Source organism: Eptesicus fuscus, chromosome 16 (assembly GCF_027574615.1).
Source record: "Eptesicus fuscus isolate TK198812 chromosome 16, DD_ASM_mEF_20220401, whole genome shotgun sequence".
Taxonomy (NCBI): domain Eukaryota; kingdom Metazoa; phylum Chordata; class Mammalia; order Chiroptera; family Vespertilionidae; genus Eptesicus; species Eptesicus fuscus.
This window is the reverse complement of record NC_072488.1, coordinates 42,540,803-42,564,247: the sequence shown is the minus strand read 5'-3', so window position 1 is coordinate 42,564,247 and position 23,445 is coordinate 42,540,803. Positions and strand designations below refer to the sequence as shown.

The 23,445-nt window shown below is 44.1% G+C and overlaps 1 protein-coding gene across 1 annotated transcript in view; it reads left to right on the top strand.

Annotated features, from left to right (window-relative positions):
* The first annotated feature begins 6,200 nt into the window (after window positions 1-6,200).
* Window positions 6,201-23,445, top strand: part of TGFA (transforming growth factor alpha) — a 94,929-nt gene continuing 77,684 nt past the window's right edge. The window contains exon 1 of the mRNA XM_008147492.3: window positions 6,201-6,505. Coding sequence (XP_008145714.1) covers window positions 6,466-6,505 — 40 coding nt within the window. The 5' untranslated portion in view covers window positions 6,201-6,465. The remainder of the gene's footprint in view (window positions 6,506-23,445) is intronic.

Genomic DNA, 23,445 nt, shown 5'->3' with positions numbered 1-23,445 from the left:
ATGCCACCCTGTGCTCCCAGTTTCTATAACAATAATCTGGACCTTTAGATTTAGATTATTATTATGATTTAATCCCAGCTCCCAATTGCTGTATGTATGTTTTCTTTCAATAATTCTCTTCAATAGTTATATTAACTATCCAACCATACCTTCCACCTCACATATCAGACTACCTGACCAACAGTGGCTCAGACATTAAGGACATTTCATTATACCATAAACACAGGCAGGAGAAGGGAGGCAGGTCCAGGGATGGCTCAGCAGCTCTTCAATAAGCTTCCGGGTCCTAGGTGGGCATCTCTTAGATTCTTTGGCTTTCTCACAGCTACGAGATGAATGCCACATTCCAGGTATCTCATCCTTAGACAGCCATCTTCAAGGCAGGAAGCAAAGTCAGACTATCTCCCGTCCTGTCTTTATCAACAAGCAAACTCCTCCCAGAGAAGTCTAACAGGAGACTTTTCCTGACAGTTCATTGGCCAGAACTTAGTCACATGCCCATCCCTAGGCCAATCATCAACAATGGTCAAGAAATGGTCTTGCTTTATCCTGTGGGTCAGGGCATGTTGTCAGCCACACATAATTGGAATTCTGTTAGCAGGAAGGAAAGGGAAGTGTTCATCCTATTGGCATCCAACAGTGAGTGCCACGGTATATAAAAAATCAGGAGTAAGGCTCAACATTAAGTTTTATTGCTTTCATCAATTCACTGACATTTCTTTTACACTATTGTATTTATTTGCTTGACTGGAATATCTTCTGTGGAGTCTTTTATTCAGTTGGGGTGGTACATGAATTGTTTACTTTTTAATAGCTGCTTGTCTAAAATATCTTAGTATGAAACAGAATTTTAAGTCATAATCATTTCTCCTCAAAATCTCATGGATATTGCTTTGTTGTCTTTGGCATTTATGTGACAAATGTCAATGTGGTGTGTTGTTGTTTTTTTCACAGATAACCTGATACTTCTGTCTGAGTGGCTCCACGAAGCAAAGAACACTTTACCTGTCCATTGTTGAACCCCCAGTGCCTAACCCAGTGCCTGGAACATAACAAGCTTGTCATGAGCCAGTTGTCTGCGGAGACTCCAAAAGAGCAGAGTCTTGCCTTCATATTAAAGAGTTCTTCCCCTGCATGGTGTAACCACATAAAGCTAGCTGGGAGCTGGTGCGGCTGCCCTAACCATCATTGACCCCTTGGCTATTCTGCCTATGCCAGACATCAAATGTGATCCCTTCCCTGTGTGCACCCAGTGCCTGGGCACTTCCTGGATGCTTCAAGAAGATGGACTTGCCCTTCCTGACTTTTTTGTGATTAACTTTTGTCTACAGCCCTTGTCACAACCAACCTTGATCTGTTGGGGGTCCCTCCCTCAAGAGACCTTTTTTTTTTTTTTTTTTTTGTGAGGTGAATTGAAGTTTGCCTAACCCTACTCTCAAACTGGTCTCATCTGCATTAAGTCTTACAGAAATCCCTTAAAAAGTCTGGTATGTGGGTGGCATCTTATTTTTTTCCTGTTTTCAACAGTGACAGATTTCCCTATCATTATTTATTTTTATTTTTTATTTTTGGCTGTTTCAATGGAACTTTGAAAGAGAGGCAGGATGTGAAGTTTAATGTGATGGTCTGAATGTCACAGAATGGAAGTTTAGAAAAAGTCCCCCTCCCCTTATAGACCTATGAAATGTACAACCCTCTCCTCTCATCACTAATCCCTTCTGTTTGGGGAACAAGGACATTTTCTCCTCTATCAGCTCTATGCTCCTTTTCTGGGTACTATTAAAAATATTTTGGATATCCTGATTTTGTCTTTCTCTGTCTCATCATTTATCTCTCTCTCTTTTTCCTTTTCCTCTGAGTTTGGGAAGAATTTTTTTTAGTTTATCAGACAGATTGGCCCATCACTGAAAAACAAATTATTACCCCCTTTATTGCTCTCAATCTTTCTTTGATTTCTCCTTCCTCAATTCTTTATATTTTCCTTTTCCTGTCTGTCCTTTGCTTCACTCCATCATCACTACCCTGTTTCCGTCAACATTAGAGCTTTACTTGCCTAGGGATTTCTAGGCATTTGATTTAGGACTTTCCCCTCAGCACTCCAGGGAATTCTGGTGGGCAATCTTCCCAGTCTTCAGGACGGTGTGGCTGTATGGTTGAGGTTGCTGGGAGGACAGCAGCAAAGACAGCATGGGCAGAATTGAATGCATAGCTCCTCCTCCTCCAAATGGAAAGGTTTGGCATGAGCTATGCTGAATCCTCTGGGTACCTCTACTACATCCAGTCATCAATCAATGAGCTGTATGAGAAGATAATACCTTTCGTTGCAGCAGCCATCTGGTAACTCCAAGTCTTAGAGACTCAACCTAGTAACTTGATGTCTTGGAGCTGCTTGGACCACCCATGGAACCATCAGCTTCCAGACCTCAAATGGGCTTTAGGGCCATCCTGTGATATCCCTTGAGAAGGAAGGATTCAAGCTTAATACACAACTTCAATGTGCATTCCCAAGGCAGACCTGAGATCTGGGGGATAGAAGATGCTAAGCAGAAGATCATACCAGTCTTTGGACAACAATGGACGTGAATATCACCCCAGTAGCTGAGGTCAAAGCAAATGCTTCTTATGGCTTCTTACCCCACCCATTATCCCGGTGATGTAAACTGTAAAAATGGACCAAGCATAAGGTTTCCCATTTTTCTTTCAGTTAGAGATAAGGAATACACTGATAGCTAAGTCTTCGCAGGGAGTTGATACTTGGACAGTACCTTACTTTGGATTAGATTTCTTTTCCTAGATCCCTTAACACATTAAAATCTCTTCACTCTGACTAAACACAGTTCCCCAGAGTCCTTTCTAAAGTCTCTTTCTCATACACAGATGACATCTGACTTTTGCTCTCCTACTGTGCCAGTAACCCTTTCCTGTTTTCCCTCTGAGTCGCCCTGTCTGCTGCTGCCACCCCACAAGGTCCCGCAGCCCCTGAAACCAACTCTAGTCATTGCCCAATGAGGCTTGTCTGCAAGAATTGCAATTCCTTCAGTGCTGCGGCCCATGGCTGTGCTTCCTCACAAAGAATGTCTAGGCTGTTTACTACCTAATGTCTTGGGCAATTGCCCATCTGAACAGTGGTGGCCTGACTCATTCAGGGAAGACTCCGGTCCTGGTTGCCCACACTCACTTCCACAGATGAATCAGGACGGAGCGGGAGGCTGATTACAGTGAAGAAGGGGACTCTTTAAATGCACGCTCTGTAATAATTATGTAGAAGAAAAGAAAGGGAAAACTGACAGTGGGATTTTACTGGCCTCTGAGGAGAACATAACATGGTTCTCTTGTTTGCACAGGGAGGAGAAACTGTGATTTCAGGGCCAGCTGAAGCAAGTGTGAGCAAAGGCAGCCCAGGCGGATTCTTAGTGAAAAGAATCCTATTCATTAGGTTCCATGTCCACAGAGAAACAGGGCCTTCAGTGGCCAGGTGAGACAGCTACAGGGCCTATAGCAGAAGGAATGTAGCTTTCTTCATTCCTACATAGCTTTGAGGGCTACAACTGGAATTTCACGCAGCTCGGACAGCAATGTATTCCATACTGCTAAAATACAAAAGCCCCACACCACCCTTTAGGAAAAAATGATTTCTTGCTCTAAATCACATCCTGTAATTTTTCCCCCAACTGTTACACCACAGACTGAGAAACAAATGCTTAGCTCCTGACTTACCTGTGAAACTATGCCCTGTGGGAAGGTGTGTTTTGTGCATGCAGAGAGATATAAGCATATGATATAGCAAAGTTCTGATATGGAAGTGATAAAATAAAGATGATGGTAGGAAATTGAGAGAAGGGAAAAGTGTGGCCACTGAGGGAATTTTTCTTTAAAGCATAGCTAGATTTGTTTCTATCAAATGCTGTGCTAAGCATGCAAAAAAATTCTTGCAATTAGTTCTCACTACAACCCAGTGAGTTCAGTTATTATTCTTATTAAAATGTGGAAACTGAGGCAGCATTGCATAGAAGCCAACTCATAGGCCTTTAAATCAACTCGTTTTGCTTCCAAAATTGGACTCTGCCCCTCACTGGCTTTGTAACTCTGGGTAAGTTACTAAATTCTTAGGTCTCAATTGTTTTTAAAGGGAGATGGAATCTGTCTCATAAATTTCAGGAGATTTTCCCCTGTGAGTTTAAATGGAATGAATACACAAGGTGCTAAAGGCAGAGTGTTAACATTTTAGGATATTAGGTGTCCTTCTAATTCTATAAGTAAATGTTCAAAATATTATTTCAGTTCAGTTTACAATAAATGCTGTAGATGTTCTTTTAAAAAATCCCAACCCTTGATTATCTGTTTGACTTGAATAAATTGGAAAGTTTATAAAACTATAGGTATGGACTGACTCTTGAAAATGTTGGGGGATAATCAATAATTTCCAAGCATTAGAATGCAGTTTGATTTGGATAGTCTTTACTTTAAAAGATGGCAAATTATCTCTTGATTTTCCAGTCCTGACAGGGACACAGGCTCACTGGCTTGATTCTGCTGCTACTTCCCTCCACCCTGACTTGGTGTGTAGGCAGAGGATAGAGAAGGAAGAACTGCTGAACCTGACTCTCACCAGCTCAGACAGCCAACCCTCAGCCACAGTGAACTCGATGTGTGTGTCCCAGCAGGAAAGAAGGTGACAGGGCCACTCTCCAGTCCTAATGAGGGTCCTGGAGAACAGGAGAGCCTGAAGAACTCCTGATTTCTTCCCTCTTGTAGCCAAGACAGGTCAGTGCAGTGAGGAGACAGACAGCCAGCAGAACAGGTCAAGACCATGTGAAGGAGGTGGACAGAGATGCTGGAGGGGAGTCAGGGACCACTTACTAAAGAAGGTGTGTATGTGCCCGGGACATCGGTACCCCAGGACTTATCAGGAAACCCTCAGCACAGATCATTAGGGATTGAGAGAACAGCGAAGTATCCTCTGACAAATGTATTGAACAGAATGGCTTCTCAAAGTTAATTTACACTGCTCTCAAAATCCCTTTCCACTCTGGTGTTCTCCTGCTCAAACGCTGAGGCCAGTGGCCTGATGCTTCCTTTTTGAAACTAGGTCTCTCAGCTCATATGAAACAATCTTAGCAAAAGTCAACCCTGAGAGTCTGATCCTTGGGCCAAGGAAACAGCAGGATATTTCCCCTTAGTCCCACCCTCACCCCACCAAGGAGAAAGGATCTACCCGGAGCAGCTAGGCTGGAGGGGTTAGGAGAAAAACATTAGTCCCCGGAGCTCAGGGCATCTCAAGAATACCACTGGTCACTGCCTTTCCGGGGCCTACTGTCCCCTATGGACAGTCCCCATGGATAGACCCCAAGGAACCTATGATTCTTCCATTCTCTGCCCAGAATGTCTTCCTTTTGTCACCTTCACCATCCCAAATTCTAGCATCAAGGACCAGCTCAAGGCCGTAAATCCTGAAAGGCCCACCCACATAGCTGCAGCCCATACACCCCTCTCGCAGGGCGCACCTGTCAGCAGGCTACCCCACACCTGGCCTCAGCGCCTGTGGCGGGGTGGGCTGGGGGGTAGTGGTAGATAATCAGGTGCCCCATAAACAGAGGCTCATCGTCATTATCAGCCCCAGGCCAACGTGTACGAAGACACACTGATCTTAACCATGTGCCTGCCTGTGAACGTGGGGTGACTGCCCCAAGTGGCAAGCGTCCGGAGAATCAAGTGTTCTTCCCTGGGTTGGGGGCGCAGGTGAGCAACCTGGATTAACAAATTCTTCGCTTGCTTCTAGGGAGCACGTTCCTTAGGCCAAGTCTTCGCAGGCGGCCGGCCGGCGAAGCTCACAGGTCAGGTCTCCTTCAGGGCCTCGTCCCCGGTCCCCCGGCAGCTGCCGCGGACACAGGTGACCCACCCCCAGCCTGTGACTCTGCTCCGCCGCCTAGAGCCTAGAAGCTGCCACTGCGCCTGGGGACACAGGCTCTGCAGCCGGCACCGACCCTACTACCCGTCTGAGGGTGGTGTCTGAAGTCTGGGCGCTTCCTGCCTTTTGCTTGTTGCCCTGGGTGCCAAGCTCCTGCGGTGGGGCTCCGAGAGTCCCAGATCGCCCCGCCCCACCGCCCGCGCCCTGCACGGTGCGTGCAGTGTCCCCGCCCCCAGCCCCAAACCTCCACCTCCTCTGCCCTTAGGGGGGCACCCCCCTTGGGGCGGGAGAGTGGTCCGCTGTGCCGGGTCCCGAGTGGCAGAGAGGTGCCGGTAACCGCCTCCCCATTTCCGCCCAGCCGTGCCGTGGAGCGAGGGACAGCTCGAGGCACCCGGGTAGCCGAGGCGCTTGGTCCTCCCTCCGCCCGCCCGCGCGGGGGCTGGCCTTGCCGTGCCGGCGCCTTTTCCCCCTGCACCGCAGCGCCGCTCCGCCACTCGGGCACCGCAGGTAGGGCAGGAGGCTGGAGCGCCTGCTGCCCGCCGCCCGCCGCCCGTACCATGGTCCCCTCGGCTGGACAGCTCGCCCTGTTCGCGCTCGGTACGTATGCCGCCGGCTGCGCGTCCCCTCCCTCCGGCGACACCCCGCTCTCCCCGGTCCCCTCCGTTTCTTTTTCCCCCCCACGAGGGCTTTGCTCTGCCCGCCTAGAAGAGGGGAGCCAGGTTAGTGCTTTTCAGGGGTTGGAGGCTGAGAGGTAAGGGGAGTCAGGAGGGCTGACTAGGGATGGGGGGAGCCCATCCCAAAGAGGGGGGATCGTCGAGCACCCAGGCTTTCCCCCGCGAAGTGGCCACCTGGCCCGCGCTGAGAACACCGGCCCGGGGAGGGAAGCCGTGTGTGCTCGGGCTGGGACTTGAATCCGCCGCCTGTGTGTTCGTACACTGGCCCGCACCTACCTGCTTACCTGGCTGCTGTCTGTCTTCGCCCCTGCGCGTCCGTCCGGAGTGGGTAGACTCCCAGAGGGGGGCGAGCGCCCGACCCTCCCGCCTACCTTGCCCGCTTCCCTCTGGTACCCGCTTCCCATCCCTGAGCCCGAGCAGACGGTCGCGGTGCGGGGAGGTGCCTTGGACCTTCTAACTTACAGAGCTCTTGAGCTTGGGAGCAGATTTTGGATTTTTGCGCGGATTAATTGTTTTTTCATTAACTTCCCTGGGAGACGTGGTGTAAGGGTCAGCCGAGGGCAGGAGTGAAACCCTAGGCTGAGAGTTGCCTATTTCCTTTGAGTTTGTTCTCGGAGCGGGGACGGGGGGTGGGGGAAGGGAGGGAAAGTTAAACCCGCAAACCCGGGTCAGGTCTGCGGAGCCGGTGAGTTCACGGGTCGGCCTGTAAGTGAGGAGGCTGCTGCCCCGCGCACCCGCCCGGCGGGCTCGCGACTCTCGGGTCTGTCCGGTGTGGAGACAGCAGGTCAGCGGCCCAGGTGCCCTGGTTATTGCCGCCGCTTCTGTGAAATGAATTGTTCCGTGGATACCCCCCGAGTTTAACCCTGTAAAGCAAGTTGCTCGCTCCATCTGAGTCCGAGAAAAGCTGTGGAACCCCTCCCCTCAAACGCCCTGAGCCGCAGCCTTACCCAGTTCCGTGTTCAGTTTCAGGGGGTCCACGGACCCCTCTGTAATCCTGCCCACGCTGGTTAAGAGCCGCATTCTCTAAGGGAATTAAGAGCAGTGTGGCGTGGAAGCACCCAGCTAGAGCCTCATCTGAAACTCACCAATAGGTGGCATGATTATGGATCGCTCCCCCGTACACACCCCTTTTTCTAAGACCTTTTTATTTTTTATTTTTTGTATTGATTATTGTTCTGATTTTAGATGTTTTCAAAGCAATAGAACATTACCAATGCACTAGAAGCCTCCTATATGCAGCTTCCCTGTTGTAATGTTCTTCGCAAATTCTAGTAGTAAAAATAATAGCTGGAGCATTTTACTCTGTGTCAGGCACTGTGCTAAGCGCTTGACATGTATTAACTCATTTAATTTAACACCAACCTAATGAAGAAGGAATTAGCACCCCCATTTTATAGAGGAGGAAAGTGAAGCGCACAGGGCGCACAGTGCGTAAGTAGTTGGTCCCCGATTATTAAAGAGTGTGGAAGGACTGTGGTTATGAAAAGTCACCTAACTGTGGTCTCTGTGGGCCCCTCTCCCAGGTTTGGGACTTCGCCCTGAGGAGAGATTGTGTGAAATGCTCTGGAACTTGCCGTTAAATTTTGTTGAATTCCTAGGATCTCAAGGTGGCCTTAAGTTCTTTAGTGAAAATTAGGGACAGGAAATGATAAAGGTAAACAAATTTGAGGACCCTTTCTGAAAGTTGTCTCCCCGACCCCATCGCAGTATAACTGGCCATGAAGACTGCGTTCATTCATCATCTGATTGTTCTCTTTTGCGTGTGGCACTGATGAGTATTTGGTAATCGAGCAGAAAGGGAGTTCAATTGATCTTTGTTTCCTTCTTCCAGAAAAAGATGTATGACTAGAAGGGGTCAATGGGGGGAACTGGGGGACATTTGTAATATTTTCAACAATAAAGATTTTTTTAAAAAGAAAAAGATGTAGAAACCTAAAAGGTCGATTAATATGTAAAAGCTGGCTCATACAATTCCAAAATGTGCCAAGTTGGGGGGCAACTCAAGGAAAAAGAAGGCAGGAGTAATTTACACCAGTGAGAACTCATTTTTATTTCTATTTCTTTTTTTTTTTTTTTTTTTTTTTTTTTAAATATATTTTATTGATTTTTTTACAGAGAGGAAGAGAGAGGGATAGAGAGTTAGAAACATCGATGAGAGAGAAACATCGATCAGCTGCCTCTTGCACACCCCCTACTGGGGATGTGCCCGCAACCAAGGTACATGCCCTTGACCGGAATCGAACCTGGGACCCTTGAGTCCGCAGGCCGACGCTCTTTCCACTGAGCCAAACCGGTTTCGGCTATTTCTATTTCTTAAAAAAAAAAAAAAAAGCTCACAGACCGAAGGGTCTCAGGTTAGACTCCTGTCAAGGGGCACATACCTGGGTTGCAGGTCCAACCCTCGTATGTGGGAGGCAACCAATCGATTAACTAACTACACAAATAAATAAATAAAAGCATTTACTAGAACTTCTGCCTTCCCTCTACTTTCTGCTAGATTACTAAATACTCATCAGTGCCACATGCATCTTTAATTTGCCCATTTCCTCCAGAGTTGCTTTTCTCTCTGATTTTCTTCAAGTCGCTGAAGGGAGTACCAGGCAAATCAGGCAGTGTGCCATTGCTCACCGAGACCTAGAAAGCCGGTATCTCTCCTCTCCTTCCCCATTTTCATGGGGACACTCTGAGAAAGAAGCAGCTAATACTCCTGATTACTGAGAACCTGCGCACTGATTGATGTTTTGGCAGAGAGAGTGTGGAGACTCATGATTAAATGGCAACCCTGGAAAAGTAATCCAGATTCCTGTGATGGCTGCCCTCCCATGTCAGGTTTCCATCGCTGGCAGAGCAAACCTCACAGGGGCTTGGCATCTCCAGTCCCACGTCCTCCTTTGCGTCCATAGAGCAAGATGTGAAATCTTGGGCAAGTTACCTAGCTTCTCTGTGCCTTGCTTTTCCCATCTCTGAAATGGGGATATTAATAGGGTTGTTGGATGTATGTAATGAACATAGAATAGTGCCTGGCATGGAGTAAGAGCTTAATTAATCTTAGCACCATCAAGTGATCCTTGCTGTTACGTGAACCCCATAGAATTTCATTGCAGGTTATGTCAATTCTGTAACTGGGAGAGTGTCTGTCTTACTCATCTCATCTCCCTGCTCCCCATCCTTCTTAAGCCAGAAAAAAAAAAAAAAACACCCAACTTAAAAACCTGCCTAATGATTTTTGTGAATATCATTTGGCAGATGACAAATTCAAGCAAGTTTGGGAGTTCTTTTGGACATTGTGAATTCTTTAATTTTTGATGCAAAATATTTATATGTCCTCCATAACATTTAATGGTCAGTTGTTTACTGAATTCAGCACTAAGTCCCAGTTTCCTCAACTGTAAAGTGGAAATAAAACTGTGCCCACCTCACAGGTTATTACGAGAATCAAATGAGATGGAAATGTGGAAGCTATTTATAAACTATAAAAAGAAAGGGTTATACACAAATGAAGGTGATATTGTAATACAGAAGTAGGTTTTATAATCTAGAAATAAACATTATTATTTTTCTGGCAGCTCCCAGAAGGAGGACTGGATGTAGACCTAAAGAAGGACATCCTAGGACTCGAAGTGTCACTAAGGATGTGTAGAGATGAAACAGGTCAGCTTCCCTGTGGATTTGGGACTGAGGCCAGTAGGAGGCATGAAGTAAGATGTTTCTCCATTGCATGGAAATTTCGTCTTTCAGTGTAGACAGTGGGGGTTGGCCCAGAACACAGGTTTTCCTTACTGGGCAGCCATAATTAGGGAAAGTTCACTTAGAACATGGCTGTAAAGGTGTATATGGAGCCTTAGAAGCTGAGTTTCCCATATTTGCTTTTCCAACATTTGGTTTCCTCAGAATTTTTCTGTAATACGCCACATCCCCTGCAAAGGGGCCCTTTCTTGTACGAATAAATGATGCTTCGTGCCGTTGTGTTACTATGGTAACATACAAAAACTAGGTGACTTTTTCCATTAGCCCTATCTCTGAGAGCCTTTTGAAAGCGTGTTTGAACAGGATCCTGCTCTTTGGGCTGCCCACTGAAAGGGATGGGCAATGGGAAGTGGAGGTTGGGTCAACCAAACAGGGAATAGCCTGGCACACTGAACTGGGCATTTTGTGCTTGGTTTCACAAGCACAACCTCTGTAGCATCTTCCATAGCAGTGCCCGCAAATCACAGCCACCTGGAGGGTTTGGTAAACCAGATTGCCAGGTGGGAAACAGGAGAGTGTGCATGGCTAACAAGTTCCCTGGTGTGGCTTATGCTGCTGCTGGGGAGGCAGGGGAGGAACACGGGGGAACCACTGCTCTTCAGTCCGTTGCTGTTAGGGAAGCTTCTGGCTTAACCAATTGCATTTTATCTACAAGTACATTCTGACATTTACAAATGCCCCTGTGGATTTATGAGCAACTATTAAAGGTGCCTGCCTCGTTGACCAGGGCAGAGTGAGAACCCTTGCTGAAGTCTCTTCATTGTTCTAAGTGTTCTTTACCCAGGGGAAATGTGAGGATCCCACGTTATTAGACTTAAGCTGACCAGTGCTAATCATGTCACTCTTTCTTTTCTTTTTTTTTTTTTTTGGATTACCAAAAGTGACGGCTGTTCTGCTACCGATGATATACTTTATTGGTTTGAGAGAGAGAGGAAGGGAGAGAGAGAGAATCATTGATAGGTTGCCTCCCATACATACCCTGGCCAGAGATCGAACCCGTAACCTTTTGGTGTATGGGACTAGACTCCAATCGACTGAGCTACCCGGCCCAGGCCATTTCAAATATTTTTAATCACTTTATTTTTAAGTATAAACTAAACGTTAATATGTTTAAAATTGCATCTAAGACTTGGGTGCTTTTGCTTTTGTTTTGCTTCCCTCCCCTCCCCCACCATGAAATGTCAAGTATAAAAAAACTGAAATAGGAAAGCCTGAAATCTGAGCTACCAGAACCATCTCTCAGGAACTCTTCATTTCAAGGGCAAGGCACATTCCCTTCAGACCAGTGGTTCCCAGCCTTTTTTGGCCATGCCCCACCTAAGCATCTCTAAAATCCTGATGCCCCCATGACATATAATTCTTATTATTCAAAAAGTGAACTCCTATTCACATGGAGGAAGCCTAAAAGGCCATTAACTTGGATTAAACAAGTTTCCAAAGAACATGGCATCCATGAAAGAGAAAAATAAAAGAACGAAAGGACAGTTGAAGTACTGAGGAAGAAATCACTAAGAAACTGTTTAAAAAATAATAATAATATGAAATATGAAAAAAATAGCAAATAAAGTTTCAAAACATATAATAGAGAACTGAAATGCATAAATATGTCACAATATATATTTATATACTATATATGAGGCCCCTAGAACCATAAGAACTTGCAAAAAAATTCACTGTTAATAACTCATTCTTGAAGTATCCTCCTTAAAAATCAAATTATCCCCCTGTAGGGCATGTGCCCCACGTTGGAAATCACTGCTTTATACCAAATCTAAAAATCTGGGTACATTCTTTTGACTCCTAGGAATATATCCTAAGAAACTGGGAGCACCAATAAGAAAGGATATATGCACCCCTATGTTCATAGCAGCACAATTTACAATAGCTAAGATCTGGAAACAGCCTAGGTGCCCATCAGCAGATGACTGGATCAGGAAACTCTGGTACATCTACACAATGGAATACTATGCTGCCATAAAAAAGAAGGAATTCTTACCATTTGCAGCAACCTGGATGGAATTGGAGAACATTATGCTGAGTGAAATAAGCCAGTCAATGAAAGAAAAATACCACATGATCTCACTCATTTATGGATAATAAAGAACATTATAAACTGTTGAACCAAAAGATAGATACAGAGGCAGTAAAGCATCAAACAGTCTGTCAAATTACAGCAGGAAGGTTAGGGAGAGTTGGGGAAGATAAGAGATCAACCAAAAGACTTGTATGCATGCATATAAACATAACCAATGGACACAAAACTCTGGGGGTGAGGGCATATATGGGAGTGGGGTGAGGGGGGCAATGGTAAGATATGTACACATATAATACCTTAATAAAAAAATTGGGGGGAAAAACAAACAAAAAAAATAAATAAAAATCTGGGTACATTCTTTTGAAATATTATGAATTGGTTGTATTGAATATGACTTAAATAAACCATTACCTAGGCTTAAAGAACAAGTTGGAAGTTTATTGAAATGGTGTTTCATGTATTTGCTAGTGCTTTTTATTAAGTCATAGGAAACCATTTTCTTTCATGTAGAGTCTCTCTGCTTGTCAAGTGAAATCTCAGTACCTTTGCTTTTAATTTTTCATTGTCTTCTTACCTTGCAAAGCTTTCCATTTTCCCCACCTTCTCCTTCTTTCCTGTACTTTTCAGGTACTTGTAGATGGTTAGGGCTTCCTCAACAAGGGATGTACACATAACTGCGTTGTGTAACAAGCTTGTACATATAACTTAGTGGAATTCAAGCCTGCTATTGCCTTGCTTTTGTTTTCGTTTTTGTTTTAATCTTTGAATATGTTAGCGTTTCTGGCTAGGAACCTCGGCAGCAGAGTTCTGCCCCTCCATGTCCTGCCTTGGATTAACATTGGTTGGTACTTGCCCTCTCTTTTCTACCTGTTTGAGGGCTGCTTGGGGGCAGAGACTCGGTCTTCATCTCTGCCCTTGGCCTTTTTGAACACAGGTGGAGCCTCAGCAGCGACTACTAGATGCTACTAGAGCATTTGAAGTAAGAGGACCCAGGCTTGTGTGCGAGATTTTTGTTGTTTGCTCATTTGCTCTTGGTTTGTTTTTTTGTTTTGTTTTGAAGATCACTCCTTTTAGGTCAAAATATTGGATTCTTACAAAGAGGCCCTATCTCCAGCTTGAGTTCCTTAAGGCTTATGATCTGAGTTTGAATGAGGTCAGTCAGTAAACAAATCTCCTGGGCACTTAGAGGATAGATGTACCTTAACTGCTCCTTCAGCATCTCTTGCCAGGTCTGAGGCATTCTCTGTGTAATTAGTGTACTTCCAAGAGGTACAGGAGATTAACTGGCTAAATGGTACACGTAATTTGGTGACACAAAAGCGGCCAACGCTGATAAATGAGAGGTTTGCAATTACACACTCTGCTCCCTCCCTCCGCAGGCCTTGGCAACCAACTGGGAAAACACAAACTTAGGATACTTTTCTTAGTTGAAAGAAACGGGGGTGGGGGAGAGGTAGAAGAGAGTAAGGTGGAATAAATGGTGATGGAAGGAGACTTGACTTGAAGTGGTGAAAACACAATACAATATACAGATGTATTATAGAATTGTACACCTGAAACCTGTATAATTTTATTAATCAATATCACCCCAATAATTTTTTAAATTTTAATTTAATTTTAAAAAATAAGACATGGACACGGACAGTAGTGTAGTGAAGGCCTGGAGTGGGGTGGAGGTGGGGTAGAAGGGGGCAAAGGGTGAGAGGTGATAGGGGACATATGTAATACTGTCAACAATTAAAAAAGAAGAAGAAATAGCTCAAGGCCTGTAGCTTTTGCCATGGCAGTGGCTCGGAAGAACTGGCATGTGAACGATGAAGGGACATAAACTGTTCACCTTGCTTGGCACCCAGCTCAGATGGAAGCTCTGGGCTTGAGCACTTCTCACCTTGGGATGGCTCCTGGGTTATTATTTTGCATCGGAGGAGCATGTCATTGGGCCAGTTTGCATGCTATACACACCCCCTGCCAACAAACTGAAACAATGACAGATGTTTTTTTGCACATAGCAGACCTTGGGTGTTATAATTAGGGTTTCAGGGGATGAATCATAGGTCTCTGAACTAGAATGAAGAAAGCAAGCCTGGGGCCTGAGCGTTTTTTTAGGGAGGTGAGGTAAACTCAGACATTACCCAGTTGGGGAATCCTCCTGGATCTGGACTCTCTCTGAACCTCATCAACCACAACCCTGCCCCCCTCCAAAAAACACACAAAACAAACACACTGATGCTGGCCACTGTGCAGGCCACTTAGTGTTCAACACCCTCTGGTTGCCACCTCTCCATGCAGGCCACCCAGGACACACTCCTTCTCTGCCAGCCTCAGTTATATCCTACTTATTCTTTTTCCAAAATGAAACAGAAATCAGAATCTACAAACAAAAGAATCTAAAAAACATGCCCAGCCCTAGCCGGGTTGGCTCAGCGGATAGAGCGAACCTAAGGGTCCTGGTTCGATTCCAGTCAAGGGCACATACCTTGGTTGCAAATTCCTCCCCAGTCCAGGCCCTGGTCAGGGCTCGTGCAGGAGGCAACCAGTCGATGTGTTTCTCTCACATTGATGTTTCTCTCTCTGTTTTTCCCTCTCTCTTCCACTCTCAAAAAAAAGAAAAAAAGGCCCAAATTCGACTCACTGGAAGCATCCTCTTACTAGGTTTAGCCAGCAGGTAGGTATCCTATCAGATCTCATTCTGGGTATGAATATAGATATTTGTATATTCACTTTTTACCTTCAAAATGCCATTTAGTAGATTATGTTTCTTAATCTGCCTTTTATTTACACTACATAGGGAAACTATTTCTGTGGCAAACAATATAAATATATCTTATCAACCTATATTTTTTTAATGACTATGACACATTCCATTATAGAACTATCATTGTTTATTTATATATCCCTTATTGATTGAGATGTAGGTTGTTTCAAACTTTTAAATACTCAAACCTGAAGTGAAAATTCTTGCAGCTAAATTATTACTAGCATCTTTCAATTATCTTTTAAGGACTAATCCCCAGAGCCGGATTACTAAGATCAAAGATACACACTTTTTCACCTTTTAAAATGTTTTGACAATCTGCCCTCCAGAACAGCTGTACAAATTGATACTTCTACCACCTATGTGTCAATACCTATTTATCAGCAACCTTGCCTGTGGTGAATATTATCATTTTTTAGACTTTTCTAATTATGTTGGCAAATGGTATCTAATTGTTTTAATTTGTATTTCTGTGGGTAATACCAAAGTTTGGTACAATTTAAAGATTCTTCATGTCTGAGTATTTGAATTTACTTGCTTGTGAATTCCCTATTTCTGTCCTTAGACTATGTTTTGAGTAGGTTGTTTTCGTGTTGATTTGCAAGCAGTTTTTAAAAAATTAAATTGAAAATATTTTCTTCATTTTGTCTTTTAAACTTTTATGTGTTGTGTTTAGGTTTACAGAAGTATGATTGTGTTTTTACTTTTAAGGACTTAAAATCTGTTCATTATTCCATTGTGATTTCTACTTTTGCATAATACTTAGTCTTGGGGTAGGAAAGCATTTCAATGACTGTTTGATCTCTCATTTTCCCTTGTACATTTATGTTGTGACTTTTTGGGTTTAAATTTCAATTCTTTGGGGATGTATTTTGGTGTAAGGCGTGAGATAAGAGTCTAACTTGCCCTTTGTTAAATAATGATCCAGTTACTCTAACACCATTTGTTGAATAATTTATTATCTACTTTCTGAATCCAAATCCCACTTTTGTCACTTGATACGTTCTTAGAAGTACTGGTTCTGTTTGTGGAATTTCTGTCCTGTTCATTAATATGAGGCTCACCCTGTAATGAATCATTCTTTTGCGTTGGGAACACATCAGTGCCCCAGAAAGTTGGGGCAGAAAATATTGAGAACTGGGAAAGCAGATAGTGTATTATAGTGAGTATCACTTCACTTCTCCCTCTCATGGCAAGACTTCTCTTTCCCTCCCACCCGGGGCATGTTGGAAGAAGAAACACTTGTGGTGGTGGAGGAAACGAACATTTCCTATGGTGACAGAGAGAAGGATTACTTACCATATTTCAATCCCTGGGGAGAAAGGATGTCTTACCTCACTCATCCTCAGTTTGGTCGAGGACTGATGAGCATTGGGTCTCTACTGAAAGGCATGATGAACCTGTCTGTGCTCTCCTATTCTTTCTGGAATTTGTGCTTTGCAGGATTTGGGGGTCACGAGGCAGGCCTACAATCCACCGTGTGATATTCTGGTTAACAGAGACTATATTTTCATGCCCCCTTCTCAAATGGGAGTACTATGGAGTATGCCGTGGCAGACCTGGAACCACAGACCAAACCCAGCAACATCTCCCTGGAACAAGGAATAATTGAAACATCTAAAAGGAACTTAGCTGGCAAGTTAGAACATTTTCTATATTAAAACATACTCAGATTTATTAGTGAATAGAATGGAAAATTGAAATATCAAAATTAACTTTCAACACATAAAACCTCAAATAAATTAGGGTGTGTTTTTTCCTTTGTTTTAGACTGTGCCCCCAGACTCTAAAGGAATGGGTATGCGTTCCTTCTCTTTGCCATTTCAGGGATTTTAAGGAAAATGTTTGGGAAATACTGTCCCATGTGGATGACTAATTTTCAGATATTTAGAGTAGAATAAGTAACTAAAGTAAATAACTTTATCATATTCTTCTTACTTTGAATTTAACTTGCTTTCCTTTTTCAAACTTTTCCTATGGTAAAAACTTAAATTATTGATCTTAGTTCTTTCTTCTTTACTAATATATTTATTCAATGTTATAAATTTGCCTCTAAGTGCTGCTTTAGCTGTATCCCACACATTTGGATGAGTTGTATTTCCATTTTTATTTAATTCAAAATACATTTTATTCCTGAGATTTCTTCTTTGATCCATGTATTATTTAGAAATGTGTTGCCTAATCTTCAGTATTTAACTCCTTTGTGGTCTAAAAGCAAACATGGAATGATTTCTAGTCTTTTAAATTTATTAGTGTATGTGTTATAGCCCAAAATGTGATCTGTTTTGATAAATGCTCATGTGAGCTTGATAAAAAAATGTGTATTTGGACAAAATAGTCTATAGATGTCAATTACATCAAGTTGGTTGATGGTGTTGTAGAGTTCAATTATGTCCTTACTGATTTTCTGCCTGCTGGATCTGCCTATTTCTGATAGAGGAGTGTTGAAGTCTCCAACTCTGATAATGGATTTCTCTATTTTTCCTTGCAATTCAATTAATTTTTGCCTCATGTATTTTGACATTCTATTGTTAGGTGCACACACATTAAAGATTGTTATGTAACTTCATCATTCTTTCATGATTCAGAAGCTATTTCAGGGTCTCTCTGTGCCTGAAGGTCATCACTAGTAAACTCTGATCCCCATATGGTACCTGTAATTATTGCAGAACTTCCATTGCTACCTGTGAATTAGAAGTTCCAGTGAGCAGTTTTCTCCCTGACTTAGTTAAGCAAAGTTCTGCTCTATTTTAAATTTCCTTAGGGGAGAAAAAAGTACAAAAGGCATTACTCCAAGTTCCTATATTGGGATCAAATGCTCTATTAGGATCAAGAGAGTGGGACCTCTGATGAAGGCCATCATTTCAAGTAAGTTCTCATTTTGAACCTCCTGTAGGTTGTAAAAGGTTTTGGTGAATGAACTGGTTATGCCCCAGTGAATAACTTAAAAGTTAGAGATTTGCGCTTAGGAAAACAACATCAACTCACTGTGTAACGTGAGCTTATTTCTTGTGAAGTGCCTCTTTCCCTTAGTGTGGAAGAGAGAGAAAATAAACAAAAGTCCTTTCAACTAAATTGGATTTATCTTTTATTTCTGATAAAAGGCAGGACATTTTTTTTCTTTTAACAGTAATAACAGAGGCATTCAGAGTACCTCCACTGTCATCCCGTGTAGACTATCTCCAAGTGATCAAACAGTTGTGGTTTTTATAAGCTGGGGCTAATGTAATGGGGTTCTTAATTCACCAATGGTAGCCACTTTATTCACTTAATGCTGTATTATAGAGCTAATGGGCTGAATAACAAAAATAAGATTCATCAGCTCAAAGTGAGGGATGCTGTTTACTTGTTTGTTGAAGTTACTTATTTTATGCATGGATTGTGCAGATTCTCTGCAGGGTTTGGTGATACTAATGCAGAGGGCCGTGACCTAGCTCTGGTGCCGTGCCCCTGAATTTTTCATGGCTCGTAGCAGAAGCAGACACACAGTTTTTCACAATATGATGAGGTACACAGCGGGCACCTAGGGATCAAGAGGAGGGTTCTTGGTATGCCAGGGCAAGGTACTCTTTGAGGAGATAATGGCCACCGCTTAGCACAGTGCCTGTATATGGTAATTTCTTTTAGTGCTTTATGTGTTTCACAAACCCCTTTAACCCATCTAGAAATCCTGTGTGATATGGTTATCCCTATTTTGCAGATGAGCAAACTGAGGCACAAAATACAAAGTAACTCACACAAGCTCCCCTAGTCAGCAAGGGGCAGAATTGGGATTTGAACCGAGAATCCTTGCCCGCTGATCTAGCCATCTCACTAGTGTGCTTCTCTGTGTCGGTCATGGAAGGCTCTGGATGCTGAGGTGTCTGGAGTCACTTGAATGGGAGAGTGCCATTTTGCAGCAGACATTAGGCTCAACGTAATCAGATTTTCAGACAGCCACTTTCCTAAATATTTACCATATTGAGAGTACTTTCCATGCATGTAAGTGTCATGCTGGCTAAAAAGAAATCTTATTATTTCCCAACATTGTGAAATATCATAAAGAAATGAGCGTGGTAGGGTTCTTTTTTCTCTCCTTTGGTCAAGACTTCAGATGTTCAGAAGACAGAAGATCACATGAGTTGTCCTACCTGCCATTTTTTGTTGTGACCAGAGAACCTCTAATAAGAAATTCATTAATGGAGGCCTGTTGGCATTTCTGCCATAATTTTTTTAAAATATATTTTTACTGACTTCAGAGAGGAAGAGAGAGGGAGAGAGAGATAGAAACATCAATGATGAGAGAGAATCATTGATTGGCTGCCTCCTGCATGCCCCACACGGGATTGAGCCCGAAACCTGGACATATGCCCTGACTGGGAATCAAACCATGACCTCCTGGTTCATAGGTCAGTGCTCAACCACTGGGCCATATTGGCCAGGCTCTGCCATAAATTTTTTAAAGGGTGTTGTTTTAAAGGATGATCTCTTCCATTTATGCCTGAAAGTCACAGCACGTGAACTGTAGTCTCTAAAGCCCTCTACTAGGGTGCTGGCTTCACCTCCTCCTCACCCCGTTTCCACACCTCCCCAGGTGACATTCCCCCAGATAACATGGCAGAGTCTTTAACACTTTTACTTTAACACATTTAGTTCTTCACAGTCCAACTAAAGATAGAATTTGGGTTAGCACATTTGCTAATAGCTGGCTTACTTTCAGACTCTTCACCCCCAACTTTAGCAATGATATGAACCCACAAAAAAGCACAGGCATTTCCATTGATTTGGTGGAGTAGCTCATCAGAACAAAATAGCATTTATGGTTTCACCTGTCCATGGGGACTTCATGCAGTTGGCAGCATTTTTTGATGACCCTTGCACCTCTGAAGAGATAGTTTATATCTGGATCCTCAGGTGTTAGCATCCACCCACGATTATTAAAGGTGATTTTCCCCCTTAGGTAAAGGTGAAGGTGTTGTACGCATTGGCAAACTATATCACTAACACCTGAAACAGCCAGTGGGACGGACCTCCTTTGCAATGAGTGAGCAGCTGGAAAAAAAAAAATGTACGTTTTAAAAATCAGTGTCTTAATTAAAGGACCTTATTTGATAATCCTTTTCTATAGTAATCTCCCCTTAATTGGTTTGCTTAACTTGGATCACCTCCACTGAAGTGCCCCTCAATCCCCACCCCTACCCCCCAATAGTGACTGCTTGGTAGTTAAAAGCCCATCCTGCTGGCCCATGGGGGAGGAAATACTGATGTTTTAGGGAGCCAGGAAACTAAATTATCTCCTGAGGTTTAAATACACAGATAGTAGCTCCTTATAAAAATTGCGTTGTTCTCAGAGCTGAGTGCCTGCCTGTGTTTTCCGCAGGGCTTCTGCACACTGCCCCACAGGCTTTCTTGATCTTCACTTGCGTCACCTAATATCTAGTGACCCACTATCAAACATTTCTTCCTTGATTGATGCTCTTAGTTGTAACATTCAGCTGGAGAAAGAAAGGTTTAACCTTTTGGAACAGAACAGTCCCTTTGGGTCAAAATTCCTTCATCTTTCCAGCTTGCAACTCAGAACCCAAGGAACCAGAATTGCAAGGAGCTATTGAGTGATGACAAGGAAAAGACTTGGGTGAAATGAGCCTGCTCTTTCCCAGCGGAAAAGAAAATAAATGTGCTTAATCCCTCCTAGATGAGCTTCCCCTGCTAATCAGGGAACAACGCTTTCCAGCTGTTTGCTCTTCTCCTCTGAGAGGAGGTGCCTGAAGCGGGGACAGGGTTCTGCTCCAGCGGTGACTGTTCCCAGGCCAAGGGTGGAGGCGGTCTGTCTGAGAGGCAGCTCCCTCTGCAGAGAGCCCACAGGCCTGCCCTGCAGATGGGCAGTTTATCTGAGTTCCCAGCCTTGAGAAGTGAACCAGAGAGGGGTGTGGGTATGTTTGTTATGCCAGAAAATGGGATATGATGCGTGCCTTCCATGGAATATACCACTACCCAAGGCAGGTACCAGCTGCCCTTGTGATTGGGAGAGAGAGTCAACCCCTCTCTCCTGTGTGCGTGGTCTTCACCCCTGAGGCCTACACAGCTCAGAGCCCGGCTCTGGCTCAGCCAGGAATGCCCTCTGGGGGCTGTGATGTCATCTGACTCCACTGCGAGCTGAGCCGAGCCACTGTGGGTGAACGGCCTCACTGTTCGGCCTTGAAGATAACAGTCATTAACTTCTGTGGAAAAGCATGTTTAGGCTCCCAATAGAAAGCATTAAAGAAATCTGGGTTGTTCTGAACTACCCACCTACATACTGTCCTTGGTTTTCTCCACTTTAGCCTCTTTCATAAATGGTTCTGTCATTGTTTTCACCTGGGCTAGCTATGTTAACACCTGATGAGCTAGCTATTTCCAGAGGCTTCACAGCAGACATTTTCTGAAAATCTGGGGCTTTGTTTATATAAAAGCCTTTGGCTTTGAGGAGGCGGAGAAATTGGTAGAAATAGCTATTGATATTCTTGGGTTCTACCTCCTTTATGCTGGGGGGAAAGGAATCCACTTTGATTTTGTCGTCATACCAACAGTGCTTCTGGATGGCCTCTTGCTCCGTTGACAGTAATTGTGTGTGAGAGTGTGTGCGTTTCATGTAGAGGTTTCATTTCCTACTTCATGGGCCTTTTCTTTTTCTTGCCCCTATTCTCAACTTCTGCAGTGCCTTGCACAAAACCTAACATTGAGTGGTTGACAAATACGTTTTTATTAATGACAAGTAATTTACCCCCAGTTTCCCTCTTCAATTCTCTCTTCCTCCTCCTCCTCCCACCCTCATTTCCAAAACTTCATTGACGTAACAACAGATATTACAGGAGCAGAAGTGGGAAATGGTTCCACTTTCTAGGTCAACTGTGATTACTTGGAAGTGGCTGTTCAGAAGGATTTAAGGCTGCACCTGTGGGAATAGTGCTGTGATCAATTAGTAATGTCTGCTGCGGGCTCAGTATGGATGGGATGATACATGTGCATTGTATTTGATTCCTGCTGGAGATGGTAGGACACTTTAAGAATGAGAAAAATATATGTGTTTTCAAGGAACTGATTGAAAATGGTACGTACCACTTATGTCACTTACATTTCATGCCCTTTTTAACACACTACTCTGATTTTTAAAAGGTGTTCCATAAACCTAATACCATAACCATAGAAGTGTTATGGAGTCCTGTTAGGCAGGATTAGCATCCCAGCAAGGCAAGAAGCCTCTGAGGGTGTGGACTGGTATGTCCTGTCATCATTCAGGACACGGGTGTTTGCCTCCCTTCAAAGTAAGAAGCAGAAAACCACAGCTAATGCTGGGTGACGAAGCTCTGTGGTGACTCAAGTCAGCCAGTCTGGGGCCCTTGTTGAGTTATCAGCAAGAGTGTTCTGGCTGCCTCCTGATTCACAAGGAATACTGACTTCTACCCATCCTCGAGGGAAGGACTCCTTCCCCAAGAGGATACGTGGCATGTTGAATGCTCAGCTGAGTGGCCAACTTAGTATCATTACACCTGCATCAGTGAGGGCCACTGTCTGTTCAGTTCTCTCCCACAGGCATCATGGGGTGAGAGATGGAGGGGGGTAGGAGGGTGGAGGGGGGCCTCTGAGGAAACTAGAGAGCTAGGCTGTGCCCGCAGGTGCATAAGAGGCAGGGCATTTAGTGCAGAGAAACCTGGAGCAGAGAATAGCCTCTGAGTCTGTACATTTGCAACGTGCGCGTGTTCTGGTCCCAAGTCCGCACAGAGCCTGTTCGCTTTGCTCCTTGTGTGTCTTCCGGGTGTGTCTGAGGCTACCTTAGACTGAGGTTCTTAGGACCTGCCTGGAGATGACCCAGGAAAGGACCTTCATTTTAGCCTGTGGCATCCCAGAGGATCTCAGGGATAGTGGGTAAACCCTGGAAGGGATTTTATTAAAAGCTCTTTAGAGAAGTTTGAGATCATCAGGACCAAGATAAGACTGTGGATTTGACCCTTGTGGGCATTCAGCCTGCTAATGGATTTCTCTAGGCCTGCGTTCTGTTATGTTTATTCATTTGTTTGCTTTTTAATTTTTTGGGAGAGGAGAGTGGTCAGGAAAGGTTTCTGAAGCCGTTGATGTTTGAACTGGCCTTGGAAGTTGAAGAAGGCCTGGGAAGGTGAAGAGAAGGCAGGGGAATGGTAGAGATGAAGATGGGTAAAGAGAGCAGGTCTCTGAGGAACAGGACCAAAGCGCACCTCCCATGTTCAGTCCTCCCAAGTTCAGTGAGTCTTGTCAACTCTGATTATGTTATCTTCAACATCCGACCACTTCTCACATCCTTCCCCACTGCCCCTCATCTTTCACCTGGACT